Here is a 14,539-nt window from a genome sequence, read left to right on the forward strand (position 1 = left end):
AGTTTTAAATATGTCTGCGAATAAATTTTGATTTAAAAGAATGGCACGCGAAAGTGCATTATTCATCAAGTCTATTTTGTCCTTAGTCAATGGTGCACTAAAAACTCTAAAGCCAAACGATTGATTGGTGCATACTGCATCCAATCAACATTTAACTCTCATTCAATTTTCATTTTTGAATGCATGATCAACTAATAACACAGAATCCCGAAAAATCATTTTCAAAAGACAAAAATCGAAATTGTCTTGTCCCCGCTGAAATCCAATAAGAAATAAAACTCGATCAATGCGTAATTACACGCACGTAAAAGAAACATAGAAAAATATAAATCGTACGCTAGATTTTTCTCACTAGTACATGTCATCCCTACGATAATATGAAGTCTCTAGTAGTTAATACGTCAATGACTGTGTCCAGCAATTTTGTATGCATATGTACAGTAAGCATCAAACAACGTTCAGATAAGTATTACATGCATATAAGAAATCGAACATGGGTAGCACGGAGGTAACGTCGGTTCCAAAGAAGTCGAGCGAGAACAACGATATCGCCGACGCTTACGGGCCAAACTTAAAAATCCTTCCGTGTAATAATCAGGTGAAAGAGCTGCAGACTATATTACGGGACAAGTAAGTAAACCGACAGCGACAATTATTCGTGTATCGACGTATATAAGTATTTTTTTTTAGCAATAAGATGCCGGCATCATGCCGGCATATTGTGTCGTTTGTCTGCAATTAAACAATTTAATGGACACGATGCATATCCGTTTACAGAAACACCACGAGGAGTGACTTCAAGTTCTATGCAGACCGCCTGGTGAGATTTATTTTTTTTTTTTATTTTAATTATAAACTTCGACGTGTTGTCACGTGCCTTTGAAGCGATATTTATTCGTTCGAGGGAGTTGTGATCGAAGGCACATGCATTGTGAATGAAACACACGTTTATTAACGAGCAGAAATTTGATAATGTCAGTTCTATCTTAGCAAGTAAATCATTTCATCGATCGCAGTCATTCTGTCACATTGCCTTATGTTTCCATATTTTAGGTCAAAACACTCGAAATATGTGTTATTTTTATTTGTTGCTTGTTAATTTATCTCTTATTCACTTCACTTTAAGTTTTAATTCATTTTTCTTTACATTTATTATTTAACATTTTTTTTTTAAGATTCATTACAAGTATAATGTAAAATTATACCAAAGAAATATTTTTATGCTTATATTTTATAATTTAAGCATTTATAATGAAACTGAATCACATGGTAAATTAAATGTTTTTAGATAAGGCTAGTTATAGAAGAAAGTTTAAATCAATTACCTTTTTCCAAATGTGTGGTAACCACACCAACTGGTGCCAAATATAATGGTTTGAAGTATCAGAAAGGAAATTGTGGGGTCTCTATAGTAAGAAGTGGAGAAGCCATGGAACAGGTATAGCAAATTCTAGTAATTGAGAGAAGTGATATTAACAATGTGTTTTTAGGGTTTAAGAGACTGTTGTCGTAGCATAAGGATTGGAAAAATATTAGTTGAAAGTGATGCAGACACACATGAAGCCAAAGTAGTTTATGCAAAGTTTCCAGATGACATATCTGAAAGAAAAGTTTTACTTATGTATCCAATAATGAGTAAGTATAACAGCTTTAAATATATCATTTAAACTTTTATATATACTATATTGTATGATCAATGATTTATTTTAAATGAAAGGTACTGGGAATACTGTGATAAAAGCGATTGCTGTCCTAAAAGAGCACAATGTACTTGAAGAGAATATCATTTTATCAAATTTATTTTGTACACCAATTGCAGCCAAATCTCTAGTCACTGCCTTCCCTCAGGTGTGTATTTGCTTCCTTGAATGTAACAGTATATTATAATATATTGTCTTTTGTGTATAGATTATAAAATTGTTTCATTGAATTTGATAACAAATGTATTAAAACATTAATATTTTGTTAGTTTTCAAGATAACAAATTATTCTTCAAGTATTTTTTATTAATTGTTATTTTGAAATTAAAAATTTTTTATCTTAATTGTTTAAATGAAACTGAATTGTCTTTTTACAGATGAAGATTTTAACATCAGAGATTCATAGCATTGCCCCAAATCATTTTGGACAAAAATATTTTGGTACGGATTAATTACATTTTATTAGCATCATATATCATAAGCTAGTACTTACAATAGATAAATAAACTGATAGAAAATCAAATGCAGAAGGTAACATATTTGTTTAGAGCATAATACAATTTAAAAAATGAAATGCTACAGCAAAGAAGAATTGATATAATGATATTCTGTTTCTAGCATTGCCATTGCTAACTTCTATAAGTTATTTTTGATTTAGTATGAGGGAAGTAATCTGAATAGTGAACACTGTGAGTTATATCATAATACAATTATCATACAATATATTATAATACAATTATAAGAAATTTATAGTTAAATTATCTAGTTCACATTTTCTTATTGAAATATTTGTACATAAAGAAAATGTGAAAATTCATTAATCATGTTTGAAACATAATTTTTAATACAAATACAAAAGAAGTTACATATAATTGTCAAAAATTGCACAAGCATAATTTTGCATAATATTTAAGTTAATTATTGCAGTAGTTCAAGATTATAAAAAGAACAGTTATATGCTTCGATTTCATTATTTCATTTCAGTATTAATATTTTTTATTATGTTTAAATTACATATATATAAAAATTTATATATTGGAATAAGAATTAATACAAGTTACATATGGAAAGGAAAAATATTGAGAATTTGTGTAGCTTTATCAATACTGTATTATGTCATTATCTAAGATTTCGTAAAAGCATTTATCTTTGTAAGTTTTACAAACTTATTTTTATAATATTACAGAATGCATAAAAATAGATTTTTATGGTTGTAGTATTTTAGAGATATTTTTAACATATGCTTTTCAATTTGCGAATTACTGTTAATATCCATGATTTTCAAATAATGAAAAAATAATAGAAAAAGAAAGCTTTATATTTATTTTTCAATTAATTCCTGAGTGAATATGTAAATATAAATGTATTGTTTGAGTATATAAATATGTACGTATATGTATTATTTTCATGCACTCAAAGTACTTTAAAAACTATTTAAGAAATTATATAAGCCTTCTGTAGATTGATTTTCTGCTCTTAATGTATAACTGTAAGTAATATATTTTATTATTATTTGTCTAAAGTAAATCAATCATTCATAAATTGATTGATTTTTCGGCATAATATTGCAATTACTATCTTTTTTCTATTTTTTGCAATGTGTACTATGAAATATGAATTTCAACAAAACAAGTATTCCTGTAGTAAAATATACCTTATTTATTGCGAGAGATGTAATAATGAATATCAGTAAAAAAATGATTGTTACAATTTTAATAGCAACAAAAAAGTTAAATTTTAAATATCCTTTTGGTTTGATATTTTATTTCTGCTAAAATATATATATATATATATATATGACTTTGTGACTTTTATAAATTTTTATAAACAAAACAAGATTTTGTTACAAACCTATTTAAATATTATTTTAAAGAATATTAATTTTGTAAGATTTTTTCATGTTGCTATAAATAGTAACTTAAAGTTTTTAAATATAACATTGATTTATAATACTAATTATAAGAATAAAAATGTTATATATAACAATTATTTGACAATTTCCAGTAGTTTCATACAGTTGTGACAAAAGAATATAAAACAATGCAGAATACTTCATTATCTGAATGGTAAAGCACAATTTTTACTTAATAATTATAAATACAGTTTGCATAATAATTTAGCATTCATACTATAAGTACAGGTAATTACCTTAAGGTAAATTTTTCGTTAAAACATTTATATAATTAATAAATTAAAAAAATGTTCGAGGTACTTTGTTTTTTAGTACATGAATTTAATAGTATTGAAAAATGTATTTAATTAATATTATTTAGCACTATTAAGGAATAATTTGCTTATTTTGAAAACAGAATGCAATGTTGGAGCATCAGTTTATTGGAATTTAAACATTTTGTTCTCCAATTTATATATAAATCATATTGTCTATTGAGTTAGATGTATAATTTATTGTAAACACACGGATCATTATAATGAATTAATAACATGAGAATATTTAATATCTGCATAACGAAATATCATACTTTACATCAACAATATGTGTGGCATTAGTAATCATCGTATTTCAAGTTTATCTTAATTCTAATTATATTATCAATTGTTGAATCTAATTCTGTTTTGCATACTAATAGTGTGTGAATAAGTACAAATATTAACATAATATCCAACATAGAATTAAACATAAGTTATTAAAGATATACATCGAAATGATGTGTGACAGTGTTACGTACCGTACTAATATACATGATTTCATTTTTTACAAATAGTTACATATACAAAACTAAAATCATTTGTTACAAAGTGGAAAATCATTTTTACAGTTATTGTGTGTTATTAAAGTACATATACAAATTTTCAAACTATGAAAAATGTTAAAAAATGAAAATTTATAAAGCTTATTACTACTTATATTAATCAGATTTTTTATGTAACTGTCGAATGGTATCTAGAATTGATGATGCAGCTTTTACATGTAATAATTTTCTTTTTTTTTTAAGTATAATTGTTATATATTATGTTTTATATCATTTCTTTATTGATTTTATTCTCATTAATTTCTCTTGCTCTTTTTCTTTTTTTATTATAAAACAAAATTTAAACTATGAAATCCTTCAAAAAACAATTTACCTTGCAATGTGCCTATAAAAAGAGCTGCATTACAGTATCTAGAACTGTGATTTCCAGAACCATATGTGCATTATATTATATCATTTGAGTGTACACAGATGTCTGTTATTACGAACAATACTTGTACACTTGTTATACTGTAAGTTACCACAGAGTAATTTTCAACATTTAATAGTAGTACATATTTGCATTCGCAATAAATTTATATTAGTGAGTATATTGTACAACATGTATACCTTGAAAAGTATGAATAAAATTTCACAGCAAGTACTACTTACCTAACACACGCAATTTAAAATAAATAGAAATTTATAAAAACGAAACTTGATTTATTTTATTATTCGTTTGTAAATATAAAGATGTTATACGACATTATTTCTTTATTATTATTTTAGAAACAAACATTTTAAGGTATATTGCCTTTTATTTCAAACAAAATTATATCTTTCTATAGTAGAAGTTATTCTTTGTATTGTTAAATATTTAAAATGAATTTGATTTTGTTGAAAAATTTTAATCTCATTTAAGTATTACTATTTTTCACGTATTTTTCAATAATTTATGTGTATAAAATTTTATTAATTTTAGAGAATTCGTCGATAATCTACATAAATACTTCAAAAACACGTTGACAATTATTGTTTTCAGGATGTTCTCGTTTCATCGTAGGGGAGACTACGAACATACAAGGAAAAGATATTTGAAGAATTTGTGTTACAAACACATACTCACGTTATGCAGATGTTAGAGTTTAATTTCATTTTTTAACAAATTTCAACTGACAATAACTATTTGAAAACTAAAAAATATATTTTTAATGGTCATATTTCTGTAGTTAATTTATTACATAAAAATAACTAATTTATATATCAAACTTAAATGATCTTTAATGTGATAATCAAAGATACTTGATATTGTAAATGTTTTATTTTTATATTTATTGATGTTAATGCTAGCCGTTTATTCATTGTTAATATTGGAAAACAAATATTTACCTTTTAAAATTAAAGTAATAACATATACGTATGTATACAAGAGCATGTATATTAATGCAATATTAAGTATGTTTTTGTATAGGAAATTGATGTATAAGATTATAAAATGTACTAGTTTGTTATTTATTAAAGGAAGAAACATAAGATTCTATAAACTAAAAATAATTTACTTACCAAAAAGCATTCATGGAGTGTATAAATTTAATTAGACGCCTGCAAGTGTTAATGTTAGTAACAGATGTATAGAATATGTGATACAGATGATAAAACTTTATGTATAGAATTATTACACAAATTTTTAAACTTCTCTATCATGATATTTATTAGTAAATTTTTATATGTATGTAACAGTGATTGGCGTGATTTATATATATTATTTATATATTATGTATAATGAATATTGATCTTGTAAATATATATTTCCAATATATAATGTTAAAATTTATTCAGTGTGATGTTCACGTCCAACACCTATTGCTTGTGAATATATCATTCTCTAATAAGAACGAGGTGGACATCTCGATTACCATGAGTTTTTCTCTTAATCTGATTTTAATAGCATATGTTTAATATCCAAAAGCTGCGATACGCTGTATTAAAATTAGTCAGGCTTTTTATCTCGTGCATAAATATAGTGTAATGAACTTGGTACTTTATATCTTCTGCCATTTTATAATAAAACAGTTCATAACATTTGCGTAAAGCTTTGAATTTGTTCGTGATTAATACCCGTGTATTATCTGACCAATAAATGAGTATATCGCAAGACAAACTATGTCAAGTTATTATAATTAAATATATGTAACTGATATTAATTTTTTATGGAAAGAGTCATGAATAGGCCTTCAATAAAAGGGTTTAAACTTCTTCGTATTTCACTCATTTGTTTATCTCGTAAGTAAATATTTTCAGCATGAGAAAAATAAATCATATAGCTATAAGTTACTCTATTCCTGTTGTCAATTATGGAATATCTATATGAATTAGATTATAAATATAATTATAACAAATTAAGCAAATCTGTTAGATATATCACGTGGAATTAAAAAATTTGTCCTACATTAAGCCTAACGTTTTTTTAGAAGTATATGACCATAAAGAATCGTTAGTGCGTACGATATTGGTACAACTTATTATAACTAATTTTGTGTCGTCTTTTATAAGAATTGCATTTTATATGAAACTGAGTGTTGTACTGTCCGAACTTATTATACAATAAGAAATTATACTCTTAGAAATCTTGTATAAAACCAATCAGATGATGTCAATACAATTTCAGATCAAATCATTATAAATGGAAGCTGTTCTTCAATACAAATAGTAAATCTACATTTATAGCTTGGACCACTGATAAATATACAAGGACACTTAATAAACTTCTAAAAACAATTTAATGTAATTATAAAACGATGATTAAATAAGAAATTTGAAACAAAAATAAATTTCAATGCAGAATATATCTATCTAAAATTCATTATTGTAGTTTTAGCGAGTAACAGGACAAACAAGCGTTCTCAATACTGAAAATTTATTACTCCTAGCACATTATAGGAGCTTTGTTTAAAAATAAAGAATAAAATACATTATAAACAATGTAAAATATCAGCATAAGAAATTAAAAAATTTATATTATCTACTGATATGAAAAAGGATAAAATTCATTATCTTCTAGTCAGACCTATCAAAAATCTGATGGTGAAAACAGGCTTAATTTCAAATATAAAATATTTCTATAAAAGTATCGCTTATGCCTCATTTATACTGTTCCATATACTCTCTGCAGGAAGCAGAAATATTATTTTGGCAGTACCTTCACTCAGCCTTAGAAATGTGATAAATATAACTTTTATAAAATACCCTTATCGGTGGAAAACCAAGGATGTCAAAGAAATATTAAATATCCCACAATCATATGGGTTTATTTCGTATCTACTCTTCTTTCTCTTGATCACCAGATTTTTCTTCATTTTTTTCTACATTTTCTCCCGTATGTTCGGTAGTTTCTTCTTCAGGTTTTGTTTCACCATCATTTTCTATAGATTTTGGTTCATCTGACTGTACATTTTCACTTGGTAAAGCTGTCCTTTCTTCAACACTAAGGTAACAAAGAAAAGATTCAATTAAAAGTATACTATAATGAGACATTTTTATTTTTAAAACAATTTGTTAGGCAGGAATAAAAACAAATATTTTCAGTTACATGTAGTTATAGTTATAGCGATTAAAATGATTATATATATTACCAATTTAAATGACTGATCACAGAATTATGCAATCAATGTATCTATAGTGCTTACCTTTCTGCCTGTACTGCAGCTGTTTCTTTGTCTGTGGAGGGCTAAAATAAACATGTGGTAGTTAGTGTGGACAAATTTAGTGCCAAGGACAAAACACCGGAAAATCAACATAACCGAGATGATTACAAATCAAGTTCTTAAGTAATGTTATAAAGACATATAAATTAAATGACACGAATGGATACATTTAACATTTTCCTTGCAATTATCAGACAGGATTTAATTATTAACAACATTTACCTCCCGACTTGTAGTATTTCCATTCTCTTGAATTTCCTTAGTTTCATTCAAGTCAGGAATATTTTCCTTTGCATTAGAAGCTGGTGTCACTTTCAAAAATTCTTCCAATTCATCTATTTCGTTTGCCAGATCAAAATCTTCATAATCCTGCGGAGTGATTCATTATAAGCGTTTGTAGCTCAAGCATAACATTTAACATTAGAGAATTCAGTTGAAATTTTAGAATTTAAACTGTTAGCAACATTCAAAGTTACATTTTCTTTAGTTATTTTTTTTAATCACAATTGAAATTATAGATTGTCAGGATTGATGCAGCAACATTTACCCCACAATATTCATCTTCATTAAATATTTGTGGAGGTAATGGATATTTACTATCATCTCTCGCAATACCATTTGATTGCATAAACTCCTTTTCCATTTCCTTTCCTGGTTCTGTTATATCTATTGTTTCGTATTCTACATTTTTGCTATCCAATATCATCAACACTCGTTGTTGCCTTTTCTTCACCTAAAACAGTTCAATCAGACGTAAAGCTTGTATTGTCTTGTCTGCAATTTAAAATTAATACATTATTAACAAGCAGATTGCGGATGTTTATGTAAATCCTTGCAAACATAGATGAGAAAATGAGGCTTAAACAGAAATTTGTTTTACATTGCTAAATGTTGCTCGAATATTTTCTATATTTTCAGATTATTCGTTGAGCGACGCGTACATTTTCACGCGTTTTTAAGTTTCTCACAAATACGTAAACACTCGTAGTCCATTAATGAAAGACCAAGTTTCGAAAGTCGATAATGAAATTTAAACTGTTTCACACTCTGGTGCAATATGAAGTAACCTATCGATTCGAACGAAACGTAATGCCGTTACGATGTTATCAGTGATTATTAACGCCAAGCCTAACGGTGTTTGAAACGGTGTTGAAAAATACGTATACGAATCGAACACGTAAAAATCGAGCAAAAAATAAAAAAAATAAAAACGCACGAGATATCGCTATTACGAGTTCTCATTGAAAAACATAAACATCGATGAAAGATTTTAATTCGAATAAAATATAAGTGAAGTAAGAAATTGAAATAATAAATATTCAGAAAAAGACAAGTCTTTATTCGTGCAATCCGCGTCGTTGCAAGTCCAAAGAATTTCCGCGAGCAATTACTATTTCGGCTATTTCGACCACTTTGATAATCCGAGTGTTAATCGAAAGATTACCAAAACCAGCGATCATATATTTCAAGAACACATAATCCTCGGTGTTCTGTGCGTCTCCGTCGTGTATGTACATTTCACGCTCTGTTTCACGCGAAATTGCAAGATACACTCGAGACTCCCTTTAGCTTGTTTTGCTAAACAGACCCAAACATACGCACGAGTTCGTTTAACGCGAAATACGCAGCCAACGCATTTCGTTGGACGCGTATGCATATGCACGCACGCATGAATCATTTCGATCGATAACACCGTGTGTGGTGGTGTGTGTCCGATAAGGATCTCCGCTCGACACCGTCGATAAGGATCTCCGATGACACCGTCGATCGTTAATCGACAGCCTCGACCGTGAAGCTTCCCCCCGTTGTAATTCGATCCGAACGTTGACAATATCGAACAAGAATTCAGGTGCCCGGTAAATCTGGCATTCTCCTCGAACGTCGCACGCGCATACAAGCAGAGCGGGTCGTCCACGCATGCAACACGCACACACACCCTCCCTCTCTTTTCATCGGGGATAAAATATATATCTTTATATATTCCCTTCGTAGCCACGTTCTTTCTTCACTCACTTCCTTGTTGCCGCTAATGCCCGATATGTAGATTTTAACAACCATCGTTAGCCGGGTGCTCTCGTTACCAATTGACACTCTCTGCACTGCTGGCTGGCTGCTTCTCAATTGGTGTGCCACGGCTAGCGGTTTCGCGGAGTGATAAGCGATCAGTGAATCACTATAGGCTGTTCGTTGGTCCGCAGATCGCCGACGGTGAGCAACACTGATTTAACACTCACGGGCCTGGCTGGTCTGGGATCCACTGGCTACGTCATTTCAGGCCGGTTTCCGAGCGTTCTCATGCGCGTACTCACGCACGACCGAATCCTTTTTCACCCGCTGTCGCGACTCTTGCCGCAATGTACTCCTTACGCCGATGTGTACTGCTCGTCGAGGTGTAACGGGGCATCGCGGTATCGGGGTCAGCTGCCCGGCTGTCCGTCCGTGAAAGTTTTTTTCATTACGCGTGAAATCGCACATCCGCGTCGCCGTGCACGGACACACACGCTCTCGCGCCAGACGATCTTTCGCTCGAATACAGTTTTCGATGATGAACACGGAGTATTTCTCAGAAACGGTGAAAACAATCGTAGTAACTTGCGCGAAAGTTTAGAAGTTCGCGGATGTTTATTTAGAAATTCGCGGACGTGCGAGAACGCGTTCGTTTATTTTCAGTAACGTGCGATTTGAATTCGCGCCACTCGTGGACGTGCCGTCGCGCTTCGACTTCCGGTGATTGCGGCGCGCAGTGAGTATCAGGCTTCAAGGGCTCTTCTCTTTTCCGGTTCGTTCCGTACGTGCTGTATATTTGTGCAAAATGGTAAGGATCGTTATTTAGAAATATTTCATCAATCCCGTCGAAGTACAGCTGAAATTGATCGTATCGTATTAAAAAATGTCATCGACAAAATATTTATATATGTATTTTGTGTTTGTTCATTATAGATAAGTTTTGTAGAAATGGTAACTTGAGGTTATGTTTGTATTTACAGTTGAATCGGTTCTTTTATTGTCGAATCGCAGGAAATTTTTAATTACGAGTAGAAACAAAAGAATGCGATACATTTAATTAGTTTTGCAAAAAAAAATTATTTGGAGAAATTAAGATAGTATTTTAAAGACAATTACTCTTAGCTAACCTATATAGTTCTGTCAAGCAAGTGTTTCTCGTAAACATTTTCAGCGATATTTTAATATCTTATTAAATTTAATATCTTATTTATTATTTTATCTCTTGATTATTGTATTCTATAAATACATTTCAGGCTACTAGTGGTAAGAATATTTAATTTATGAAATATTTTCATATTCATTTATTAGGCGAAACGTACAAAGAAGGTTGGAATCACTGGTAAATATGGTACCCGATATGGTGCCTCCCTCAGGAAGATGGTCAAAAAGATGGAAATTACGCAGCACAGCAAATACACCTGCACGTTCTGTGGCAAGGTGAGAAATAAATTTTATTACCTTATTTACTAAATCAACAACGTGAAGTAGGTAAAGATTGTAAATTTATAAATTTTATTTTACTTTTTTGTTGCAGGATGCTATGAAACGAAGCGTTGTAGGTATCTGGTCCTGCAAACGCTGCAAAAGAACTGTTGCTGGAGGTGCATGGGTGTATTCGACAACAGCTGCTGCCTCTGTTAGGTCTGCAGTGAGGAGGTTGCGCGAAGTTAAAGAACAGTAATTAAATATAATAAATATTTCGTAATAATATTTTGTCTGTTTTATTCTATCCCTTGATTCTAGTGCTAGTTAATTGTACTAGAATTTTTCTGGTAAAGGAATAATATTAAGAAACGAGAGATTATTTTCTGATAGATTTAATAGATTCGTGACAATTTAACATATGATACATAAGACTTAAATGTTTTGAAGCAATATTTAATAATACGAAGGATAAAACTTTTCTTATTCCTATTTTTTTCTTATCTTTCTGTTAAAAAAAGAATATTTAGAAATTACTTTGGAGGCACATCAAAATTATGATTTACTCATTATACATATTTTCACTATTCGAATAATATATCTCAAACTTTTTTGTTTTTTATTTTATAAAAAGGGGTTATATTTTAGTGTGACCAAATTGATTAATACTTAAAGTATGGAATGTTTCAGAAAGCATATTAAATTACTAGTTACTGGGATTAAATATTATGCACATATATATTATTTGAACTTAATGAAACATACATAGAATACTTTATTGTCTTTGAAGGTATGTTCATTTTAATGTTTAACTTTATTATGAATTATAGAAAAAGTAGTTTTTTTTTTCTTTTTACTTAAATGGTATTTATATACATATGCTTAAACATTCTTGTGTAACAAAAAATTTCTTAAAAATAAATTTTATTAATTCGTGTGTCTGTGCCAATAAGTAATCTTTAATGTTCCAATGTAATTCTTACAATTATTTTTGTTAATAATATAATTTTTATAAATAATTCTAAACATTAGCCTAAGATGAAGTAAAATAAAGATGATAAAATAATACATATAAATCCAAGATGCAATGGATAATTTATAAGATTAGAAATTGGTTTACAAATTATTATTGACTTTATTCTTTTTTTTTTTTCCTATATTTTGTGCACTTACTTGAATTTAACTAAATTTTATCAGTTAAAATGACTAACAAATTATCTACAAATTCTGCTAATACAGCACATAGTCAAATAATATACTGATTCAATAAAAATCAACTCCTGTACAAAAATAAATACTATCGTCTTGCACGAATAATTAAATATGTAATTAAGCTGTAAACACACGATAATTTTTGCACCATCACCATTCTTTCATGTAACTTAAAATTGAGTATATTCCTTGAAGTGTTAAAGTTCCTAAATTGAAATTTTAGTGTCATATATATTTTATATATTATAAATGTAGTTTAATGTGTTTCTTCGCGCACGTGCGCGTTTAAAGTTACAGAATCAGTTAATTTCTTCCCACAACTTTGAATGTAAGTATAATTATTAGTCAACATTTTTCTCAGAAACATTATTTTATTTTGTTGACTATCTTTTTCTCTCTTTTTGAAGTACGAAAGATGTTCAACCTTATGATAATGCAAGGGAAGGGCGCCAGAATCTGATAACAACATTTTTACATTAGTTACAGGAAATGTGTTTCTGTCGCGTCTTACTCGATAAGAATATTGCACTCTAAATTTTCAGCACGCTTCGAGTGTGCAGAAAATAAAAAGGGTCCGAATCTATGAAGAATTATAACTATGTAAAGTGTTAGGAATATCATAAAAATATCTAGCATTTTTTTTTTTTTTTCATTAAGGAAATACGGAAGACATCTTGTCTTGAATTTAAGAAAGTATTTAAAGTATAACGATACAGCGAATAACAGTCGATAGTTTTTTTTCCCCTTTTTTTCTATTCTTAAACGATATCTCGTTAATCTCATATTGCTATGGCGAATTCAGATATAAGTACATTTATCTTTTTAAACGAATAAAAAGAAGATAACAACTAAATTATATGAACGAGATGCAACAAGGAACTGTTAGAAACATCAGTATAAAAAGATTCAGTGCTCTTCCCTAATTACTAGAAAATTGTACAGTATAAGTTCTAAATCATAATCGTAATCATATCACTTGCATTCTATCATTCATTCTCTGTAGTAATGCGCCATTTATACCATCAATATATTTGTGTTTCAATGCACTGATATATCTTCCAGTCATCCAGCATTGCACTCATCCCATATTATCAAATATGTCTCTTTTTCGTATTAACAATTATTTATTTATAACAGTGATCTGATATGCTTTCTTCTCTACTGTTTACTAGAAAAAAAAGAAGAATGTTCACATACGTGTTTCTTAGTATCACTTGTGTACATTCACACACAGTTGGAAATAGATTCTTTTTTTCTTTCAACACTCTTGTGCATCATCAATCAAGGCATACCATGAAAAATGGCAGTATATACACGATACTGCTAGTAACAGTAAATAAATCTTATATAACTAAAAAGCATCAACCTCAATCTCTCAGTTTCAAGGTGTAGTCAATTTCTTGTTTACTATCACTATTAATCCCGTCGACGGTTTAATAAATCGACAAAACGTGATACTGAATTGTTTTTACAGAGTATAATACTAGTGTTCCTTTCCTTGATTTTTTTTCAATATATGGAATATCTTCTCTTGAATATCAGTCCTTCAATGTAGCATTTAAATAGGTCAACAAGTATTACATACAAATGTTGCACTTGTAAACACCTCGTATTAGCTGGCCTGCCATCGGAATTTACTACGCATTATCCATTTCTGGCCGATATTCTGTGAATCACAAGGTGCTAATACAGGTTGCATTGCATCGTTCGATCGAGGCTTTGATAAGCAATGTCCTGTATTGGTATGTTTAATCATCTTTGTCTATAAATGAATGTTATATTTTATTAATATTGCCAAGTATAA

General features: G+C 29.2%; 4 protein-coding genes across 10 annotated transcripts in view; 2 read left to right on the forward strand and 2 right to left on the reverse strand.

Annotated features, from left to right (window-relative positions):
* The first annotated feature begins 430 nt into the window (after window positions 1-430).
* On the forward strand, window positions 431-5,630 carry LOC122526956 (uracil phosphoribosyltransferase homolog). 2 transcript variants are annotated; one of them, XM_043650677.1, is made up of 7 exons: window positions 431-630; window positions 778-820; window positions 1,289-1,438; window positions 1,491-1,635; window positions 1,718-1,848; window positions 2,078-2,141; window positions 5,433-5,629. In XM_043650677.1, exons 1-7 carry the CDS (start codon window positions 494-496, stop codon window positions 5,486-5,488), a joined length of 726 nt encoding a protein of 241 aa, XP_043506612.1. In that variant the 5' UTR covers window positions 431-493; the 3' UTR covers window positions 5,489-5,629. The 2 variants fall into 2 exon arrangements, with proteins under 2 accessions (XP_043506612.1, XP_043506613.1); XM_043650678.1 differs by lacking the exons at window positions 431-630; window positions 778-820 and adding an exon at window positions 921-974 and having other exon boundaries at window positions 5,433-5,630.
* Window positions 5,631-7,680: 2,050 nt separating this feature from the next.
* Window positions 7,681-10,574, reverse strand: LOC122526957 (SH3 domain-binding glutamic acid-rich protein homolog). Of its 3 annotated transcripts, none has more exons than XM_043650679.1 (5): window positions 10,108-10,574; window positions 8,642-8,827; window positions 8,317-8,463; window positions 8,077-8,117; window positions 7,681-7,874 (listed from the first exon to the last, which is right to left on the reverse strand). In XM_043650679.1, exons 1-5 carry the CDS (start codon window positions 10,150-10,152, stop codon window positions 7,709-7,711), a joined length of 585 nt encoding a protein of 194 aa, XP_043506614.1. In that variant the 5' UTR covers window positions 10,153-10,574; the 3' UTR covers window positions 7,681-7,708. The 3 variants fall into 3 exon arrangements, with proteins under 3 accessions (XP_043506614.1, XP_043506615.1, XP_043506616.1); XM_043650680.1 differs by lacking the exon at window positions 10,108-10,574 and adding an exon at window positions 9,539-10,042; XM_043650681.1 differs by lacking the exon at window positions 10,108-10,574 and adding an exon at window positions 8,975-9,339.
* A 187-nt stretch (window positions 10,575-10,761) lies between these two features.
* On the forward strand, window positions 10,762-11,811 carry LOC122526958 (60S ribosomal protein L37a). Its single transcript, XM_043650684.1, has 3 exons — window positions 10,762-10,909; window positions 11,410-11,538; window positions 11,636-11,811. Exons 1-3 carry the CDS (start codon window positions 10,907-10,909, stop codon window positions 11,780-11,782), a joined length of 279 nt encoding a protein of 92 aa, XP_043506619.1. The 5' UTR covers window positions 10,762-10,906; the 3' UTR covers window positions 11,783-11,811.
* Window positions 11,812-12,768: 957 nt separating this feature from the next.
* LOC122526954 (polypeptide N-acetylgalactosaminyltransferase 5) overlaps window positions 12,769-14,539 on the reverse strand; it is a 44,489-nt gene continuing 42,718 nt past the window's right edge. For all 4 annotated transcript variants that reach the window (XM_043650673.1, XM_043650675.1, XM_043650671.1 and 1 more), the window contains one exon: window positions 12,769-14,497. In XM_043650673.1, the coding sequence (XP_043506608.1) occupies window positions 14,348-14,497 (150 nt within the window). In that variant the 3' untranslated portion in view covers window positions 12,769-14,347. The remainder of the gene's footprint in view (window positions 14,498-14,539) is intronic.

Source organism: Frieseomelitta varia, unplaced genomic scaffold (genome assembly GCF_011392965.1).
Source record: "Frieseomelitta varia isolate USP_RPSP 00005682 unplaced genomic scaffold, Fvar_1.2 scaffold_204, whole genome shotgun sequence".
Taxonomy (NCBI): Eukaryota; Metazoa; Arthropoda; class Insecta; order Hymenoptera; family Apidae; genus Frieseomelitta; species Frieseomelitta varia.

Coding starts and splice junctions, on each gene's coding strand:
- LOC122526956 (XM_043650677.1), top strand. CDS start 494: ATGGGTAGCACGGAGGTAACGTCGGTTCCAAAGAAGTCGAGCGAGAAC. Junction 631..777: donor CAGACTATATTACGGGACAA/GTAAGTAAACCG, acceptor ATCCGTTTACAG/AAACACCACGAGGAGTGACT. Junction 1,439..1,490: donor GTGGAGAAGCCATGGAACAG/GTATAGCAAATT, acceptor ATGTGTTTTTAG/GGTTTAAGAGACTGTTGTCG.
- LOC122526958 (XM_043650684.1), top strand. Junction 11,539..11,635: donor CCTGCACGTTCTGTGGCAAG/GTGAGAAATAAA, acceptor TTTTTGTTGCAG/GATGCTATGAAACGAAGCGT.
- LOC122526957 (XM_043650679.1), bottom strand. CDS start 10,152: ATGGTTGTTAAAATCTACATATCGGGCATTAGCGGCAACAAGGAA. Junction 8,464..8,641: donor ATGAAGATGAATATTGTGGG/GTAAATGTTGCT, acceptor ATCACTCCGCAG/GATTATGAAGATTTTGATCT. Junction 7,875..8,076: donor GCTGCAGTACAGGCAGAAAG/GTAAGCACTATA, acceptor TTGTTACCTTAG/TGTTGAAGAAAGGACAGCTT.